At 48.0% G+C, this 16,690-nt stretch overlaps 1 protein-coding gene and 1 pseudogene across 1 annotated transcript; one reads left to right on the top strand and one right to left on the bottom strand.

Moving 5' to 3' along the window:
• The first annotated feature begins 363 nt into the window (after positions 1-363).
• On the top strand, positions 364-6,777 carry LOC123156490 (disease resistance protein RGA5). Its single transcript, XM_044574615.1, has 4 exons — positions 364-929; positions 1,005-1,403; positions 4,281-6,247; positions 6,340-6,777. Exons 1-4 carry the CDS (start codon positions 502-504, stop codon positions 6,363-6,365), a joined length of 2,820 nt encoding a protein of 939 aa, XP_044430550.1. The 5' UTR covers positions 364-501; the 3' UTR covers positions 6,366-6,777.
• A 2,478-nt stretch (positions 6,778-9,255) lies between these two features.
• LOC123159395 (B3 domain-containing protein Os03g0620400-like) lies at positions 9,256-11,556 on the bottom strand (annotated as a pseudogene).
• Between the last annotated feature and the right edge of the window lie 5,134 nt (positions 11,557-16,690).

Here is a 16,690-nt window from a genome sequence, read left to right as displayed (position 1 = left end):
GCGACGACCTAAACGGGATGTGGGCCGATGAAATGGGTCGCCGTGTTGAAGATGTTCTTAACCTAGTAAAGTATTCTCTCCGTTTTAAATTACTTGTCGCATGTATAAATGTATCTAGATATATTTTAGTTGTAGATACATACATTTTAACTACGAGTAATTTAAAACGAAGGGAATAGTTGCTAAGGCAGGTAGCCGGACTGAGCAAAGTAATTGCTGGGGCAGGTAGTCTGGACGGGACCGAGCAAAGTAATTGCTGAGGCAGGTAGTCAGAAAGAGACTGTAGAAAGATTCCACGCTTTATATCTTGAGCAGTAAGTAGCACATGTGTCCCTGCAAAGCTGTCTCCGTGCTGTATACCATGTGATTCTCTTTTCTCAAAAGTAGTGTAGTACCCTACCGTGTTTGATTAGTCTTGCCGGCTCCATAGACAAAGGATTCTTTGTTCCCTGCCATCGCCATCTGCAAGCCCAAATCAACAGAGAGAGAGAGAGAGCAACCATGGCGGAAGTTCTGGTGAGCGCATCCACAGGTGCAATGGGTTCCCTCCTGCGGAAGTTGGGAGCTATGTTGACGGATGAATATAAGCTGCTCAAGAATGTCCGTGGGGACATCAAGTTCCTCAAGGACGAGCTGGAGGTCATGTGCGCATTCCTCCTCAAGATGTCAGATGTGGAGGAGCCTGACGAACCAACAAAGCTGCGTGTGACGGCGGTGCGGGAGATGTCCTATAAGATAGAGGACAACATCGACAAGTTCATGGTCCTCGTGGAACACGAGTCCTCCTGTTCCGAGGCGGCTCATGGCGTCGCCAAGCTCATGGACAAGTGCAAGAACTTGCTGCCGGACATCAAGACCCGCCGCAGGATCGCCAAGGAGGTCAAAGACATCAAGAAACAAATTAAGGATGTCAGCGACAGATTTTCAAGGTACCAGATCTGGTTCTCTTTACAGTACTATTAGTACCTACCATCAGATTTGTGACCGATTTGTTGCCACTCAAGGTACAAGATTGACGAGTCCTCCTCCTCTATGCCCGCAAAAGAGAAGGTCGACCCTCGACTTCGTGCAGTCTACAAAGATGTCACAGAGCTCGTCGGAATTGACGGACCAAAAGATGAACTTGTCAAGTGGCTGAATGAGAAAGAGGGCCAATCACTTAAATCTGTCTCTATTGTTGGATATGGAGGGTTGGGCAAGACCACGCTCGCCAACCAGATCCGGGTCAACCTTGGAGCGTCCTTCGACTGCGGGGCTTTTGTCTCGATTTCACGCAAGCCTGACATGAAGGCTATATTAAGATCTATCTTATCACAAATCACCAAGAAAGACGATGCTTACTCTAGATTAGATGATATACAACTCATCATCGACAAGATTCGAGAATTCCTCCAAGACACAAGGTATGTATGTGAGATCTGCTACAAACTAACATTGCTTAATTAGCTCATGTATAATCCGTTGCCTAGAATTTTGCTAATGAAGATTGCTTTGTGTGATTTGCATTCGCCCTCAGCTTGTATGACTGCGTTTAAAATTTGAAGTCATTGTTTTCTGCAACTGATATCGATCTGTTCACTATAAGATATAGCTAAAATCTGCATGCCGATTTCTGGCGCCACACATCTTCTAAGGACCCAAAGCACTTGCATTCGCAGACCACTGTTACCGGATATATGCAGTACATTAGGTTTGTGATTAGCCACTTTAAGAACGTAGGGTTTCTAGAGGCTATAAACCTACGGTTATCAGTATTATAATCCTGACTGGATATCAAACATCCGTTGAAGAATCTATACCCATAACACAAAAAGTTAAAAGGGAAGAATTAATCATAGTCAGATCGGACCAGCCTGACTAGCGTAACATAATGATAACCGTAGTTTGTTGCTTCTTTCCTGGTTTCGTAGCAATTTGCATGACGAATTGAGGCGCAGACCCACCACTCAATATGTGGTCCTACCAATCATGAGGAAATAACTTGTTACCAAAAAGACAAAAGGAAATAGGTAATCCCCACCATTGTTTCCATATCTATCCTCTTGCCAACATGCTATTTTTTTTTGAGCATCAGTACAGACACAAGCGCTCATATACACGTGCGTACACTCACCCCTATGAACGCACACACGCATACCCTACCCCTATGAGCACCTCCGAGAGTCTGAGTCGTCTTGCCAACATGCTATTGGCAGTGGCAAAACATTGTATCTTGCCACTGGCAACAGCTGCCTCGACTCGGCCTGAGCATCTCATCAAGGAATTCACAATTTTTCCTCTTGGTTGTTAAATCTTGCTCTTTTTTGTTTGCCTCCTATGGAAATGTTTTTTCCCTTATATTGCGACCAAATTGTATCTAAGAGCAACTCCAACGCGCCTGACGGAGTTTTTGTCCGCTTTTTGTCCGTTTGGATCGGCCGAGCGGACGGGCATGTCCGGTTTTGCCATTGGGTGCGTGGGCGCGCCCAATATGGCCTACGCATTAGTCCGCATGGGCATTAAAAAAAATTAAAAGCTTAAAATAATTAAACATAAATAAAAATGCATATTAAAACCGGTCAAAGTCCACATAATTAACATAAAACATTAATAAATAAACTACCGCCCTAGCCCGCAACCCTAGGCATCGTCCTCGTCGTCGGAGCGTGTGAAATCAAAGAATGCTGGCGGCCCAGACCACGGGAAGGCCAGCTGGTAGGCTACCAATGCCGCCTGCTGCAGCGGTGGCTTTGCCTGGCACCCCGCGCGTCTGCTCCTCCACGCACGCCCAACGAAGCCGGCGCTCCTCCTCCTCGAGCTCCCGCTGCATGCGGACCTGGCTGTCCTCCCATTCCTCCTCCAACGTGTGGTTCTTCCATGCCGCGAGGTAGGCCGCCTCCTCCGTCGCGCCCAGCCAAACGGTCAGCGCGCTCACCCACTCCCGGACGACGTCCTGCCATTGGTAGACGCTGGTGGGTGCAGGTGGTGCCGGCGCTGGTACGGGCGGTTACGATGGGGCCGGTGGTGGTGGCGGGTAGACGCTGTCGCTGGCGGCCGACAGCTGCAGTGCGCGTCCTCGAGGCCAGGCCACCAGGAGTCCTTGGGCTGGGACTCCTCGATGGCGCGCTGGGTCGCCTCCTCCAACGCCTCGAGGAACGCCGCCTCTTCCTCCTCACCCTACTGCTTGACCACCGGCGGCGGCGATGGAGGGCGTGCTTCGAGCTGGACGGCGCCACGGTGGCACACATCATGCTCGGTGGCGAACTAGACGTCCTAGTTAGGGGAGTCTAGCGCGTAGGCGAGGTCGCAGCGCTGCTCCGACGTCAAGAGAGCACGCCTGGCTCGGATCTCTTTGGCTCGCGCAAGCTTGGACCACGGCACGGACGACACAGAAATGCGGTGGGGGTCGAGGTGCCAGCCATGGGGGAGATTCACGTCCGGCCACGACAGCGGGACGCAGTTCTCCCAGTGGTACTGCACGGTCCCGTGGCGCTGTCGCCCTCCCGTCCCACAACACTGACAACAATGCGCACCCCTTCGTCGGCGGCCTCACTAGTCCTTGCGACGAGTCGGCCTCGTGGTCATGCTTCCCCTTGCCCTTGCCTTTGCCGAAGATACCCATGATGACTAGGGTTTCTGTCGCCGGTGAGGGAGCAGATGTGGACTGGAGTGGGAGGAGAAGTGGATGAGGCCGGCCCCGCCGCACCCTTGCAATTAAAAAGGACGCGGTTTGGACGCTTCTAGTCACTGCCATGCAGGCCCGAAGTAGGTGGGAGGCATTGACTATGACTGCGGTGGTAGTTGGTTGGCCGACACGCAGGCCTGAGGCAGACACCAAGGGACGCGCAACACGTCCGTCTCGTGTTCGTGTGGTCACAAATCAAGCACAAATTTGGGTTGGAAATGCGTCCACATGGACACCGAGCGGACGTGATTTGGGTTTGCGTCCGCTTGTTGGGCTGGCGTTCTTGTCCATTCCGACTCAAACGGACACGCGCGGACCATATGCCTCGGCGCATTGGAGTTGCTTGTACCTAGTAATATGTGTGGAGTTGTTATCTTTGAGTTTCTTCCCCATTTGTAGTTGTGTATTATTGTGACATGCTCTGAGGATTTCACTTATGGTACAAGTATGTTTTAGATAATGACATCTTTATTGATGTTAGACAATTACATCAAGGTGTGTTATATCTAGGATGCACACAGATGTGACATTGTTTCAGAACTTTACATCACTTGATAGGTATTACTCTAAATATCTAATGTGCTCTAATGCATATGTTCATAAAACTGTGTTGCAGGTACTTTATCATAATTGATGATATATGGGAGTTAGGAACATGGGAAACTTTGAAATGTGCATTTGTCAAGAATACATTGGGCAGCAGAATAATTATCACAACACGTATAGTTGATGTTGCCAAATCTTGCTCTCCTTCTAGTGAAGATCTTGTCTATGAGATGAAACCACTCAGTGAGGCTGATTCAAAGAAATTGTTTTTCAAGAGGATATTTGGCTGTGAAGAAAACTGTCCTGATAGCTTGAAAGAAGCTGCCAATGATATTTTGAAAAAATGCCGTGGTCTACCTCTGGCCATCAATGCCATTTCTAGCTTGTTGGCCACAACAAGGGAAACAAAAGAAGAGTGGGATCGGGTGCGACATTCCATACGCTCTTCAAAGGTCAAAAGTGATATAATAGATACCATGAATTACATATTATCTCTTAGTTATTTTGATCTTCCCCACCACCTAAGAAGCTGCTTATTGTACTTGGCTCTGTTTCCTGAAGACGAATTGATTGAAAGGCAGCGGTTGGTACGCAGATGGATTTCTGAAGGCTTTATCCATGGAGAAAGTGGACAAGATCTCATGGAATTAGGAGAGGAATATTTTCACCAGCTTGTGAACAGAAGTCTAATACAGCCCGACAACATAGGGTATGACGGCAAGGCGGAGTATTGCCGAGTCCATGACACCATCCTTGATTTCCTAATTGACAAATCCTCCGAAGAGAACATGTGTACTGTCCTAAAGAAACAATGCAAGCCTACTGGCATAGTTCGTCGGCTCTCTATAATGGGGAATGAGGATGAAGAAATCGTGGAGCAATTGGATCTGTCACACGCTCGGTCAATCACTGCTTTTGGGGATATCAAGCTATTGCCTTCGCTTGGGAGGTCAAAATGCTTGCGCGTGTTAGACTTGCAAGGCCGCAATCAGTTGAAAAATCATCATATCAAGGATATTGAAAGACTCTATCAGCTGAGATACTTGGATATCTCTTATACAGGAATTACGGAGCTTCCCAGGCAAATTGGGGAGTTGCTGTATCTAGAGACGCTAGTTACATCCTATGGATTACTTGAGCTTCCTGAAAGCACAAGTCGGCTACAACGACTGGCACGTTTGTTTGTTGACAGAGATTGTAAGCTTCCAGATGGGTTGGGAAACTTGATAAACTTGCAAGAGCTTGATCGCGTTGATGCCTTGCAGTTGAAGCATGTGGAAGAGCTCGGCAAACTAACAAATCTGAGAAAGCTGACGATTAAATTGGACACTGATGGGATTGAAGGCAACAAATTAGAACAGTCCAAGGAAAAGCTGGTGTCCTCTCTCTGTAAACTGGACGAATGCGGCCTCCGTTCCCTGAGTATTGATTATTATCTGAGAGAAAAGGATGGAGGAGAGCCGTTCCTCCCTGCTTTGGGTTGTATCCAGGAGGTTTGTGTAGATGGACAAGATATCAGCCGGATTAGCAGATGGCTCGCGTCACTTCCCAACCTACACATGTTGTTTTTCAACGGTCCGAAGATAGAGCAGCAGGATATTGAGATGATTGGATTGATACCCAATCTGATCGATTTGTTGCTGCCTTTACACAAAACAGACGACGCTGGGCGGCTCATCATCAGGCGTGAAGGATTTCAACAGTTGCAGAGTTTCCGGGTTTACAATACTCGTATGGGAGTTTTAATGTTTGAACCGGGGGCTATGCCGAGGCTCAAGGAGCTTGAACTCCGGAACTTCATCGAAAGGCCCAAATCTGCTGTGGTCGATTTTGACTTTGGCATCCAACGCCTCTCCAGCCTTGCTCGCCTCACTGTCAACTTACACTGCGTTGGCTCGATGGTGGCAGAAGTAGAGGCTGCGGAGGATGCTTTCAAGAGCATGGCCGAGGCGAACCCCAACCGTCCAATACTGGAGATGACAAGACTTTATCCGCAGCATTTGTTACGAGACGAGCAAATAGATATGGCATGCTCAGGTACTATTAACAAGTTTGTACTTTTTGTCTTGGTGAGCAGTAGATCAAAAGATGTGCATATGCTTCATTCTTTTTCCGGTAATCTATTTCAGCTACAACGCCGGCCGTCAAGTCCTAGATGCCTAAACCGAGATGCGCCTTTGGTTATGGAGCCCAAGTCACGTACTCTGATTGGATGCGGCAACAAATAAAGCTCCACATTTCTATTCGGGCTACCTCTTTGTCTCAAAGCTGGTGTACTCTTGTGATTTGTGTTGCACAACTGATACTTCTCTATATTGATAGCACATTTCTATATTTTGGGCATAAATAGATTGTCATTTGAGTATACTATGCTAGTAGATTGTCTCTCCTAGTATTTTTTTCCATTAATATTTGTGTATTCTTAGATTGAGACTTTGATATGTAACTCAGATTTCTGTTGTTAGGAAACACATACCGTGTAGCTTATCAGAAGAAAAGATCTGGCGTGCATCAATATTCTATAACCTGTATGCAGTAATCAGATCCACATTTTTGTTCTGTATTCATTCTGCCCTTGGATCATACTCATTGCCATAGTTAAATGTTTGTGAGGACTTGTTGTCTCTCAATTGTAACCCTTGGAATAAAACTCCCATATGATTTGCCAAAAAAAAAAACTAGCATATCACTGTTTTTTTGGTGCATCACATCCAAGAAAACATATATGGAGTAACAAAAAAATTTCAACTTGGATGAAAAATGTGAAAATGGCCAAACCATAATGTTCAAGAGTCGGCGTGCTCGCCAAGGTGAACATTGCGGCGGTGGTGCTAGGGTTTGGCCTGGCATTAGGGAAGGAAAGGAAAATGGACGGAAAATGAATATGTGGTACACAAAGAGAAGGAAAAGGGTGCACCCCTAGGTACTTACTGAAACCACCTACAAACTAGAGGTGGTTTCATAGTACACACCGCCTCCAATCTTTCCTGCAGGCTGTTTCGGATTCCCAACCGTCATCGGAGCTTTTTATATGAAAAAAATAACCACTTTGGTGTGGGTATTACAGGCGGCTTTGTTATGTTTGGTCACAACCGTTTTCGAGGGCTGCTATTAATGCTTGTTTTTGTATCAGTGCGTTTTTCGTAATTCAAAAGAACTTTTGTCCAGAATCTAAACTAAAGTGATCTTCTTACGAAGCCAGCACCTGGAGGAGCTTTCTTAGGTCGTTGGATTGTTCAAAGCTTGTGAATGAAATGTGTTGCCAATGGATGGGAAGGCAAGGAAAAAAGAGGCAATTCAGCTCATGCTATGAAATACATTGGTCTAGGGAGGAGAATCAACAAGATGGAAATGAGAGCACAGATGCAGAATCGTACTCCATCCGCTCAAATTATTTGTCTTAGATTTCTTTAGATACCGATGTATTTAGACACATTTCGAATTCAGCACGGGGGTAATAGATGTTTTGTTGCAACTGTTGTCAAACAATAATTATTTGTATTTGAGATAGTGACTAAATGTATGCCATGTGGCTTGGATTTTAATAGCAACAAATTTTGTTACGAGTTATTTGTAGCTCTTCTAAAGGAAAATCAGGGGGTGCTCTGCTTCCTCTGCTTTGCTCTGCTTCGGCCGCACCTTTTGTTACAGCCTACGCTCTCCCGCTGAGAAGTTCCCTCTTCTTCATCCAATGGACCTCAGCGACTTGCCTTCTGGCAGGCACGGCGTAACATGCGCCCACCCATCTGCCGTTCGTTCTTCATCCAATGGACCTCAGCGACCATAGTGAAAAAGCCAACACTTTACCATCTCACGACTCTAGCGCAGCAGAGGGAAAGTCAAGCCTGAAATTCAGGCGGGGAAAGGGGGTTTGCGCGGGCGGGCTCATCCGGCCGGCCGCAGAGGAGAAGCAGCGCCACGCAGTCTCCGGGCCGAGAAGGATAGCTGCTGTGCGCCGCCGTGGCATCGTCTGCCGCCGTCGGAGCTCGCGCCGCTGCATGCTGCATCCACGACAGTGGTAAACCCCTTTGCAATTTCAGAATCTGTTTTGGACTTGGGAGTGCTACGAAAACTATTGTAACGCAGAATTTGTTAGTGTTGTGCAATCGTTAGTGATGTTCAAGTTGTTAGTTCTTCCCTCTAATTCTGAGATTAAAGGTTACCCAACCGCAAATGTTTGATATATAACAAGGCTATAACTGTATTTTGTGACGGCAGAAATTGACAAGAGAGCATATGTATCTTGATTTCTTCACAAATTGTGTATTTTTTATAGAGTTAACTACAGTCATGTGATCTCCACCCCGGTGCATCTTGCATGCTGATGCCGCTCACGGGGCGTGCCTTGATGCTCTCAAGGGTGACACAAAATTTGTTGTATCACCCTCCATCGTTTTGAATGGACAACAACCCGCGCGTGCTATTCATTTGGTACGGCGCAAATTTCTTGCGCTCATGGAACTCACGATGGACACGCATCCAAAATGTTGATATCTTTTGTTCGTCGCCGACCTTGGGGTCTTGCCAATGTCCCTCCAACACTCACAAAGGAGCTTGTCCTCGGACGGCGTGTATGCCTTCGTCCGCTTTCTCAAACGCTTCGGCTTCGCCCCGGCGACTCTGGCAGCACCATCCGAGGAAACGCGGACGAGCCGATGCTGGCCGCGGCCACGGTGGCGCTGACGAGCCCGTGCTGGACAGGGTTTCACCCTAGATAGATCAGGGCCTCCCTCGTTGCCGCTGCGACGCGGGCGTTGGTTTCCTCCTGCTGCGCGGTGGCGGCTAGTGCGGCTGTTGCTTCGCCCCTTGCATCCGTCGCATGCCTCCGGCTCTTCCTCTTCGCCGGCTCCGCGGCTCGCTCCTCTGGGACCCTTTCTTCTGCTCTTTTTTTGCGAAAGCAGACTTGAATGCTCTTTTGCATTTTTTTTCTTGAGTTGAATGCTATTTTGCGCATCTACTTATAACAAGTTCATGTGATCTTGGCGCAATATCACTATTCATGTGGTACCTTCGCAACAACTTTGACTGAAAAATAGGACACGTCCTAGTCCCAGCTGAAGAAAGCACCACATGTGGGTAGGAAACACAAACACACTCAGCAATTTCTGTCAGCTCACTAGAGAGAGAGATACATGGTGGAAATCGCAGTCATCACTAGTTAGTTATAGGAAGTTGCCCATGAGGTGGCTGCTAAACAAGCAGCAATACAGGGATCGGCAACAATAGCACAGGAGTCGGCAATAGTGTAGGGTACACCAGTTAGCCACAGGCTCTATCTAGCATCAGGTTATTCTTCAGTCAAACTCTCTCATGGCGCCGGTATATCCGACTTGCGGATCACATGGACCTTCATCATGAATCTGCTCGTGTCTGTCAGTTCGAAGAGGCAGATGTCATCTTCCTCCAGCCCGACATCCGAGATGAATTTGGGCCAGGCTCTGTCGATCCACCAAGTTTTGTTAGATTTCCTCAAGCCCAACCTGCAGTCCCAATCCCTGTCGTCGCCCTCCAGCAGGAGGCGGAGGCGCCCTGGCTGGGTCAGGAGACATGCCGAAGCGTACTCCGGGCCCAAGTACAGCCCAAGAGCGCGAAAGAGTGTCAGATACGACGATCAGCCTCGGATCAATGGTTCATTCCGCAAAAGGAAGGAAAGTTCATTGCTTTATATATAAAGCGGGGCGAAAGCCTTTTTCTGGTATAAAGGAAGAAAAGTGCACATATTTTTACTTCTAAATTGCAGTGGCAAGTTTTTTAGGTGAGAAATGGGTTATGTGTGTGTGAGTTTGACAACGCAATCACAAAAGTAGTGGGGTGACAAAACGAAAAACCGACTACAGATTATACGTATTGGTTGTGGTATCGATCTGAACTCACCAGAGAAGTTTTGGTAACAACCTCACTGGAGCTAACCACTTTAACAAACACAGGAAATTGGGAACCAATTGCTCGAACCCTCTCTTCGACTTTCTCTTTCTGTTAGCTATGTAGAGGGGTCGCTTGGGTTGATATGTAGTTGTTGGACCTAGGAGCTTGTAAACCTGCTTCATTCGACTCACGAGCTTGGAGTCCTGAAAAACATTCCATGCTTCCTTATGGTGTTCACACAATGACCACATGTCATCCAAAATGTGGTGAAATGAAAGAAATGCACACATATGGCAGCTGCATTGCTCTGACCTGATTTAGCCCAACCGAAGGACGTTGAAGCCGTGTTCTGAGCCTGTGCACGACGGCCTTCTCTGGAAACGTTTGAAGGCCTTCTCTGGAAACGTTTGAAGAGTTTCCCGTGTCAAACCATGTTTTCTCACAACCGCTCGGGTCAAGGACAAGAACTTCGAGCTGGGCTTTCCCCTTGCTTCTAAAGACGAGAAGGTCGTTGTCTTGCATGCGGTGGCCATCTACAAAATGACTCAACTCAGATTGGAGGATTACTTGATCGTCACCATGCTTGCTTGCGCCGACAACGTATATCATGTCATTGCTATGGGCTTTCAGCTGAATGGGAGCTTCAGTTATCCCCTCTTTGAAACTGTCCAAAAGCGTCAAGGGTATGTACTGCAAGAACACAAGCTGGAATTAATTAATAGCCTATGGATCGATCGGAGTCACAGACACAAGCAGGAAATTATGTGGTGAAGGATGTAACTTACAACATGACAGTCCTGTTTGGCATTTGCTTTGTTCACAGTTGCCACATGCAGACGATATTCAGACCTCATGCTGCTCTGAGCTAGTTCTAGCACTTTCCTGTCTTGTTCATGGCTTAGCCTGGTCCCGGGGAATGCGGTATAGTCAATGTTGATTGATGTCTGAACATGTGCAGGATCAGGCACCACTTGTTCTGCACATGAAGAAAAAAGAGTGTTATAACCATCAGAAAAGCATCACCAAAAGCAAGCACTGGACGACTTCAGAGACCAACAACACATATAGCAACATTATGACCAACAAAAGCATAGTTCAGCATTAGATCTGCGGCACGAATGAACACATCCGCTCTGCCCTGGCCGACGGTGATAGATTAAGATGCATGACCTGCGCCATGGACACCGGCGACGACAGCCATCCCTACTGTTCGTAGGTCGCCATCGGCATCGGCATCGCCCCGCCCCATCCCCCTTGCAACAGACGCCATGGGTGAGAGCGCCCCACTGCCGAGGCCGTGAAGAGGCGAGAGCACGTCCACTCCGCAGCTAGACAGAGAGGCAAGGGGTGGATTCGCCGCCGCAGCCGTCGCCGCCTCACTCCCTCCGCGCCGGCCGCCGCCAACTTTTTTTTTGTGGGAAAGGGATTTGGGGAGGAAGAGACGAGAGAGACCGGGCGTTTTCGGTTCCTAGGGTTCGCGCTTGGCTGTGAGTAAACCTGATGATTTGTCGGGCCGGGCTTGACAAAGCCTGAAGAAAAAATCCCAAGCCCGAGCCCGGCCTGGCCCGAAGTACATGAACAGTGACATTTTTTAATTAAATTAATCATTTTCGGGATATTACATTAATTTATTATACCTATATTTTAAATAAAATATGTTTATATATACATTTCGGGCTTTATTCGGGCTTTCGGGTCGGGCTTCGGGTCAGAAAGTGGAGCCCGAGCCTGGACCGAATGTCGGGCTTCGGGTTCAGGCCGGCGGGCCGGGTTGTCCATGAACAGGTCTAGCTGTGAGTAGCGAGACGCGGCGTGCCTTCGCTGGCTCTCGCTGGGCCGGGAAAAAATTCAAAAAAGGCCGAATTTATTTGCTCCAGAGGCCTGTATACCGGGTAGCGAGAAACCGTGGTTGTCGTGACCGGATGAACCGGATATGTGAACCTCGAAGCGGGAGTTCCCACGATACACGAACCGGACGGAGGAGTTTTGTTGTACGTGATGCGCCTTGACAAAGTCGTGCCATCCAGACATGAGAACAATGTCACCAAATTCCCAACCGATTTTAATAGGGTAGCTGCGGCCATTTGGAGCTTCAAGTTGGATCTCGTCGAACTCGGTGATCAAGTTCCTCAGATGGCTCGCAACCGGCGGCTGTATGCGTTGTCCAAGGAGAAGGAAGGTACACTTGGTTATTTAGAGACATACTAGCCATGCCCCGCGCCGTTGATGAGTTGTGTTTGAATATGTTGTTTTTATTGTTTACAATTATACTTAATTTAAAGCAAGAGAGATATATAGATGAGATTGCAATCATAAAAATATAAATATAAAACATGACACAATTATTGTCACTGTACGTATTCCATCTTAGAAAACTGGGAGTATACATGATGGTACTTTTCTAGTAAGATCAAACAAACACGAAACATTCACTTCTAACTTAGATCATTTCGGTGGAGCCCCCTACATGCTTGGTGCTTCAATGCTTGTGATGAAATGATAGAGGGCATTTACAAATTGTTGCATGCAATCTTCAGGTGACTTGGCGCCGGTGCACGTGATGATTGGATCTTCAGTGTATGGACGTTGAGAGTACATTCATAGTGGTATCATGTTGAAGAAATTATCGCATATTTTAGCTAGGATTCTAGTCTGCCTTGTAAGCTCATTTTACTGGATAGTTATTAGGACGGGCCATGTTGAATTGTCATTGATTGGTTCATGTTTTCTCTTGCATTGAAGCAGACTTCCCATTTTGACTTGAAATGAATTTGGCGCCATGTGCGCCTCTCCCTTGTTCACAAAAAAATTCTGAACTTGAAGTACATGATAGTTTTGGTGACCATCAGTTTGTTCTGTTGTATATGTTATATGTTATAGTTAATTGTTGTTGGAAACGTGATGAAGCCACTCGGTGACTTCAAGTGCATGATAGCATGTTTCTCATTGTGATTAAGCGGCACGTGCCCGGGGACGTACTTCCGCCGACGATACGTGGGATCATGATTCGGGACCATACCACAGCGACCGTAACTGCACTACAATAACCACTAACGACACACGCAAACACAACATGTTAGCCAAGTAACATCGAATTAAGTGGCGTTCAGAACAAACGGAAATGCGGTGTCGGTTAACACTGAGTAAAACAGCATCCAGAATCAAGATGTCCGTCCTTAGGGTGACGGTTGGTTTTAGGTCCTGCGACTAGGGAGGCGATCTAGGGTTTTCTGCGCCGCCGCCAACACCAGTCCACCTTCTTGCCGTCGTCTCAGTTGTTTGCCCCGCGCGTCGCCGCTCGGGGTCCGTGGTGCTCTCGTCGCCCAAGGTTTCGTGCCCCGTGGTGCTCTCGTCGCCCAAGGTTTCGTGCCCCGTCGTAAACCCCCACCAAAAACCTTTCATGTGATCTAGGGCACACGATCGTAAGACACCTGGTTTTGTCCCTAGGAGGTGGGATCTGTTGTTTGGAAGCTCGGCCTTGGGATGGAGAAGGTGGAGGGCTTGCTGCAAGATCTGAAGCTTTCGGAGAAGGAGAAGACTGGTGTCAAGATCGGGTGGAGGGGATCTAGGAAGATGGGAGTGATGGAACCGCAAGCCCTAGCAAAGCTCTTATCGGAAAAACCTATTTTTATGGAGGCAATGGCGGAAACCCAGGGCCGGATCTGGTGCCCCATCAAGGGGCTGGATTGCAAGGAGGTGGGCGAGAATACTTTCATGTTCACGTTTGGGCAGGAGTCCGGCAAGGTAATGGCGCTAGACAATGGCCCCTGGGAATTTGGCAATGATATGCTAGTGGTGGAGGATTTTGTGCCCAAGAAACGCGTGGAGGATTATACTTTTGAAACTGTTCCGATCTAGGTGAGGATTCTGAGATTACTAGTTGGCATGATGTGTCGGGAAGCAGGTGAGGCCATTGGGAAGTTAATTGGTGTGGTACTAGATGTGGAAGCTAGGCCAGATGGGCGGGCTATGGGAAGGTTCTTGCGTGTTAAAGTCAGAATGGATATAAAGAATCCTCTAATGAGGGGTTTTATCTTGGATGAGGAAGGCAAAGCGACCGCGGGAGAGGAAGACAAGAATTGGTGCCCATTTGTCTATGAATATCTCCTGGATTTTTGTTATGTCTGTGGCATCATTGGTCATGTGGACAGTGCTTGTGCTATAAAGATGAAGCCTGGTGAGAAAAAGCAGTTTGGCCCATGGCTGAGGGCCTTCATGCCACACCGGAGTAACAGAAATAACTGGGGTAGATGGGGGGAAGGAAGGATGATCAAGAATGGCAGAAGTTCGAGCAGTAGAGGAATGGGGACGTGGGGAGGCCGTACGCTATCGGCTAGTGATGCTCCTTCATGGCGGAAGCAGTCGAAGAGCTGGGGGGATAGGGAGGATGAGAAGGAGGGAGGTCGGGAGGTTACCAGCCCTTTGAAGAAGGGGGTCAAACCGGGGCCGTATAAAAGCAGGAAGAATGGGGCGGTCTTGCAGCTCATGTATGATGATGTGACAGTGCAGGGTACCAATAAAATAAAGGAGGCCGAGGGGGCGGGAGGGGTTGTCAGGCATAATCCGATGGAGATAGGTGGGCAGGGTGAGCTGCAGGCGTTTGTTGCTAGTGGAGGTGCAAATACCGAGGCCATGCAGACGACAAGGGCCATGCAGGTTGATGTGATACACGTAGATGCTGCTGATCTGGCTACGGCAGGAAGAATGAGAAGATCATGGGTACAGGGAGTGGGAAATCGAAGCTTGGGGGACTTATAAGAAGATCGGGAGGGAAGGAGTGTTGGGAGAGAGGAAGGGTGTCCAGGGAGAGGCGTATGGCAATATTCTGGGGCTCAAGAGGGGTGGGGAGGGGTTTGAGAGGGATGGGGTGGGGGAGGTGAAGAAGCTGAAACATGGGGAGGAGTTTGAGCAGCAGGTGCAGATGCAAGAGGAGAATGCAGGGCTGCCGGGACAGCCCTACGAGAAGAAATGAAGGTTATGGCGTGGAACTGCCGAGGTTTGGGGAATGGCTCGGAAGTTCGTAGACTTCTGGAACTCCAGAAGGAGGAGGACCCTGACATCTTGTTCCAGTCAGAGACTAAACTAGACAGGGGGAGGATGGAGAGATTCCGAGATAAATTAGGTCTGCACCATGTGGCGGTGCAAAATAATAAAGGAAAGAGTGGTGGATTAGCGTTGTTTTGGCGTCGAGGAATAATGTTATTGTGAGATGGATGGGACGTATGCACATTGATGCAGTGGTGGAAGAGGAAGATGGTTTCAAATGGAGACTTATAGACATATATGGTGAATCCCACACGGAGAAGAAAAGCGAGACATGGCGTCTACTCTGTACCCTTCACCACCAACTTCAGCTCCCGTGGGTTTGCCTAGGCGACTTTAATGAAATTCTCTTTTATCATGAGAAGCAAGGAGGTGTGCCTAGATCTCATAGGTGCATGCAGAATTTCTGTGATGCACTTGATGATTGTAATTTGCATGACCTTGGTTTCGAGGGTGATATTTTTACTTGGAGAAATAAAAACTACCGTGTTGATGGGTATATTCGGGAACGGCTAGATCGGGTGGTTGCTACACCTGATTGGTGTGCAAGATTTCCAGCTTATAAGGTAGTAAATGGGGACCCAAAGAAATCTGATCGTAGGCCTGTTACGTTGGTGTTGGATGGCCCCTCACGCCCTTGGAGGCAACTGCAGGAAGGCATGCATTTTAAACGTTTTGAAGCACGATGGCTTTTGGAGGAAAATTGTGACAATATTGTAAAACAAGCCTGGGAGGATGGCAACGGCCTCAATGTGAAGGAGAAGTTAAAGACGGTTGTCGAAGCTTTGAACACCTGGAGTAGAGAGGTTCTTGGAGATTTGGGGAAGAGGATTAAGAAGATAAAAAGCAAGTTGGAGGTGGTCCGAAGAGAGCAAATCTCAGATAGCCAGGTGCGTAGGGAACAGACTCTGAGCTTCAAGCTGGAGCGGTTGGAGGAGCAACAGGATCTTATGTGGAAACAACGTGCCAATGTAAACTGGCTAGTATATGGTGACCGTAACACAAAATATTTCCAGGCATATGCCTCAGAGAGAAGGAAGAGGAAAACTATACATAAGCTGAAGCGGGAGGATGGAGTGGAGGTAGAAGGAGAGGAGGCCATTAAGGATCTTATCACTAACTATTTTTCTGCCCTATTTACCCCCATGGCAAGTGCGGAGGCGAATGCAACTCTGAACCATATTGCTCCAAAGGTGACTAGCCAGATGAATGACTTTCTTACTGCAGATTTCACCGAGCAGGAAGTTAAACATGCCCTAGATGACATTGGGGACCTCAAGGCTCCTGGTGTGGATGGTATCGCGGCTCTCTTCTATAAGCATTATTGGCAGTTGGTTGGTGCTGATGTGACACGTGAGGTTTTACGTGTGTTGCGAGGCAGCAGTATACCGAAGGGATGGAACGACACCCTGGTGGTACTAATCCCAAAGGTTCAGAACCCCAAGAGACTAAAGGATCTGCGCCCTATTAGCCTCTGCAACGTGGTGTACAAACTCATGTCCAAAGTTCTGGCAAACAGGCTAAAGTGCATCCTAGGAGAGATCATATCACCAAATTAGAGTGCCTTTGTAC

This window comes from Triticum aestivum, chromosome 7B (assembly GCF_018294505.1).
Source record: "Triticum aestivum cultivar Chinese Spring chromosome 7B, IWGSC CS RefSeq v2.1, whole genome shotgun sequence".
NCBI lineage: Eukaryota > Viridiplantae > Streptophyta > Magnoliopsida > Poales > Poaceae > Triticum > Triticum aestivum.
The sequence above is the reverse complement of the archived record's forward strand: the minus strand, read 5'-3'. Positions and strand labels throughout refer to the sequence as shown.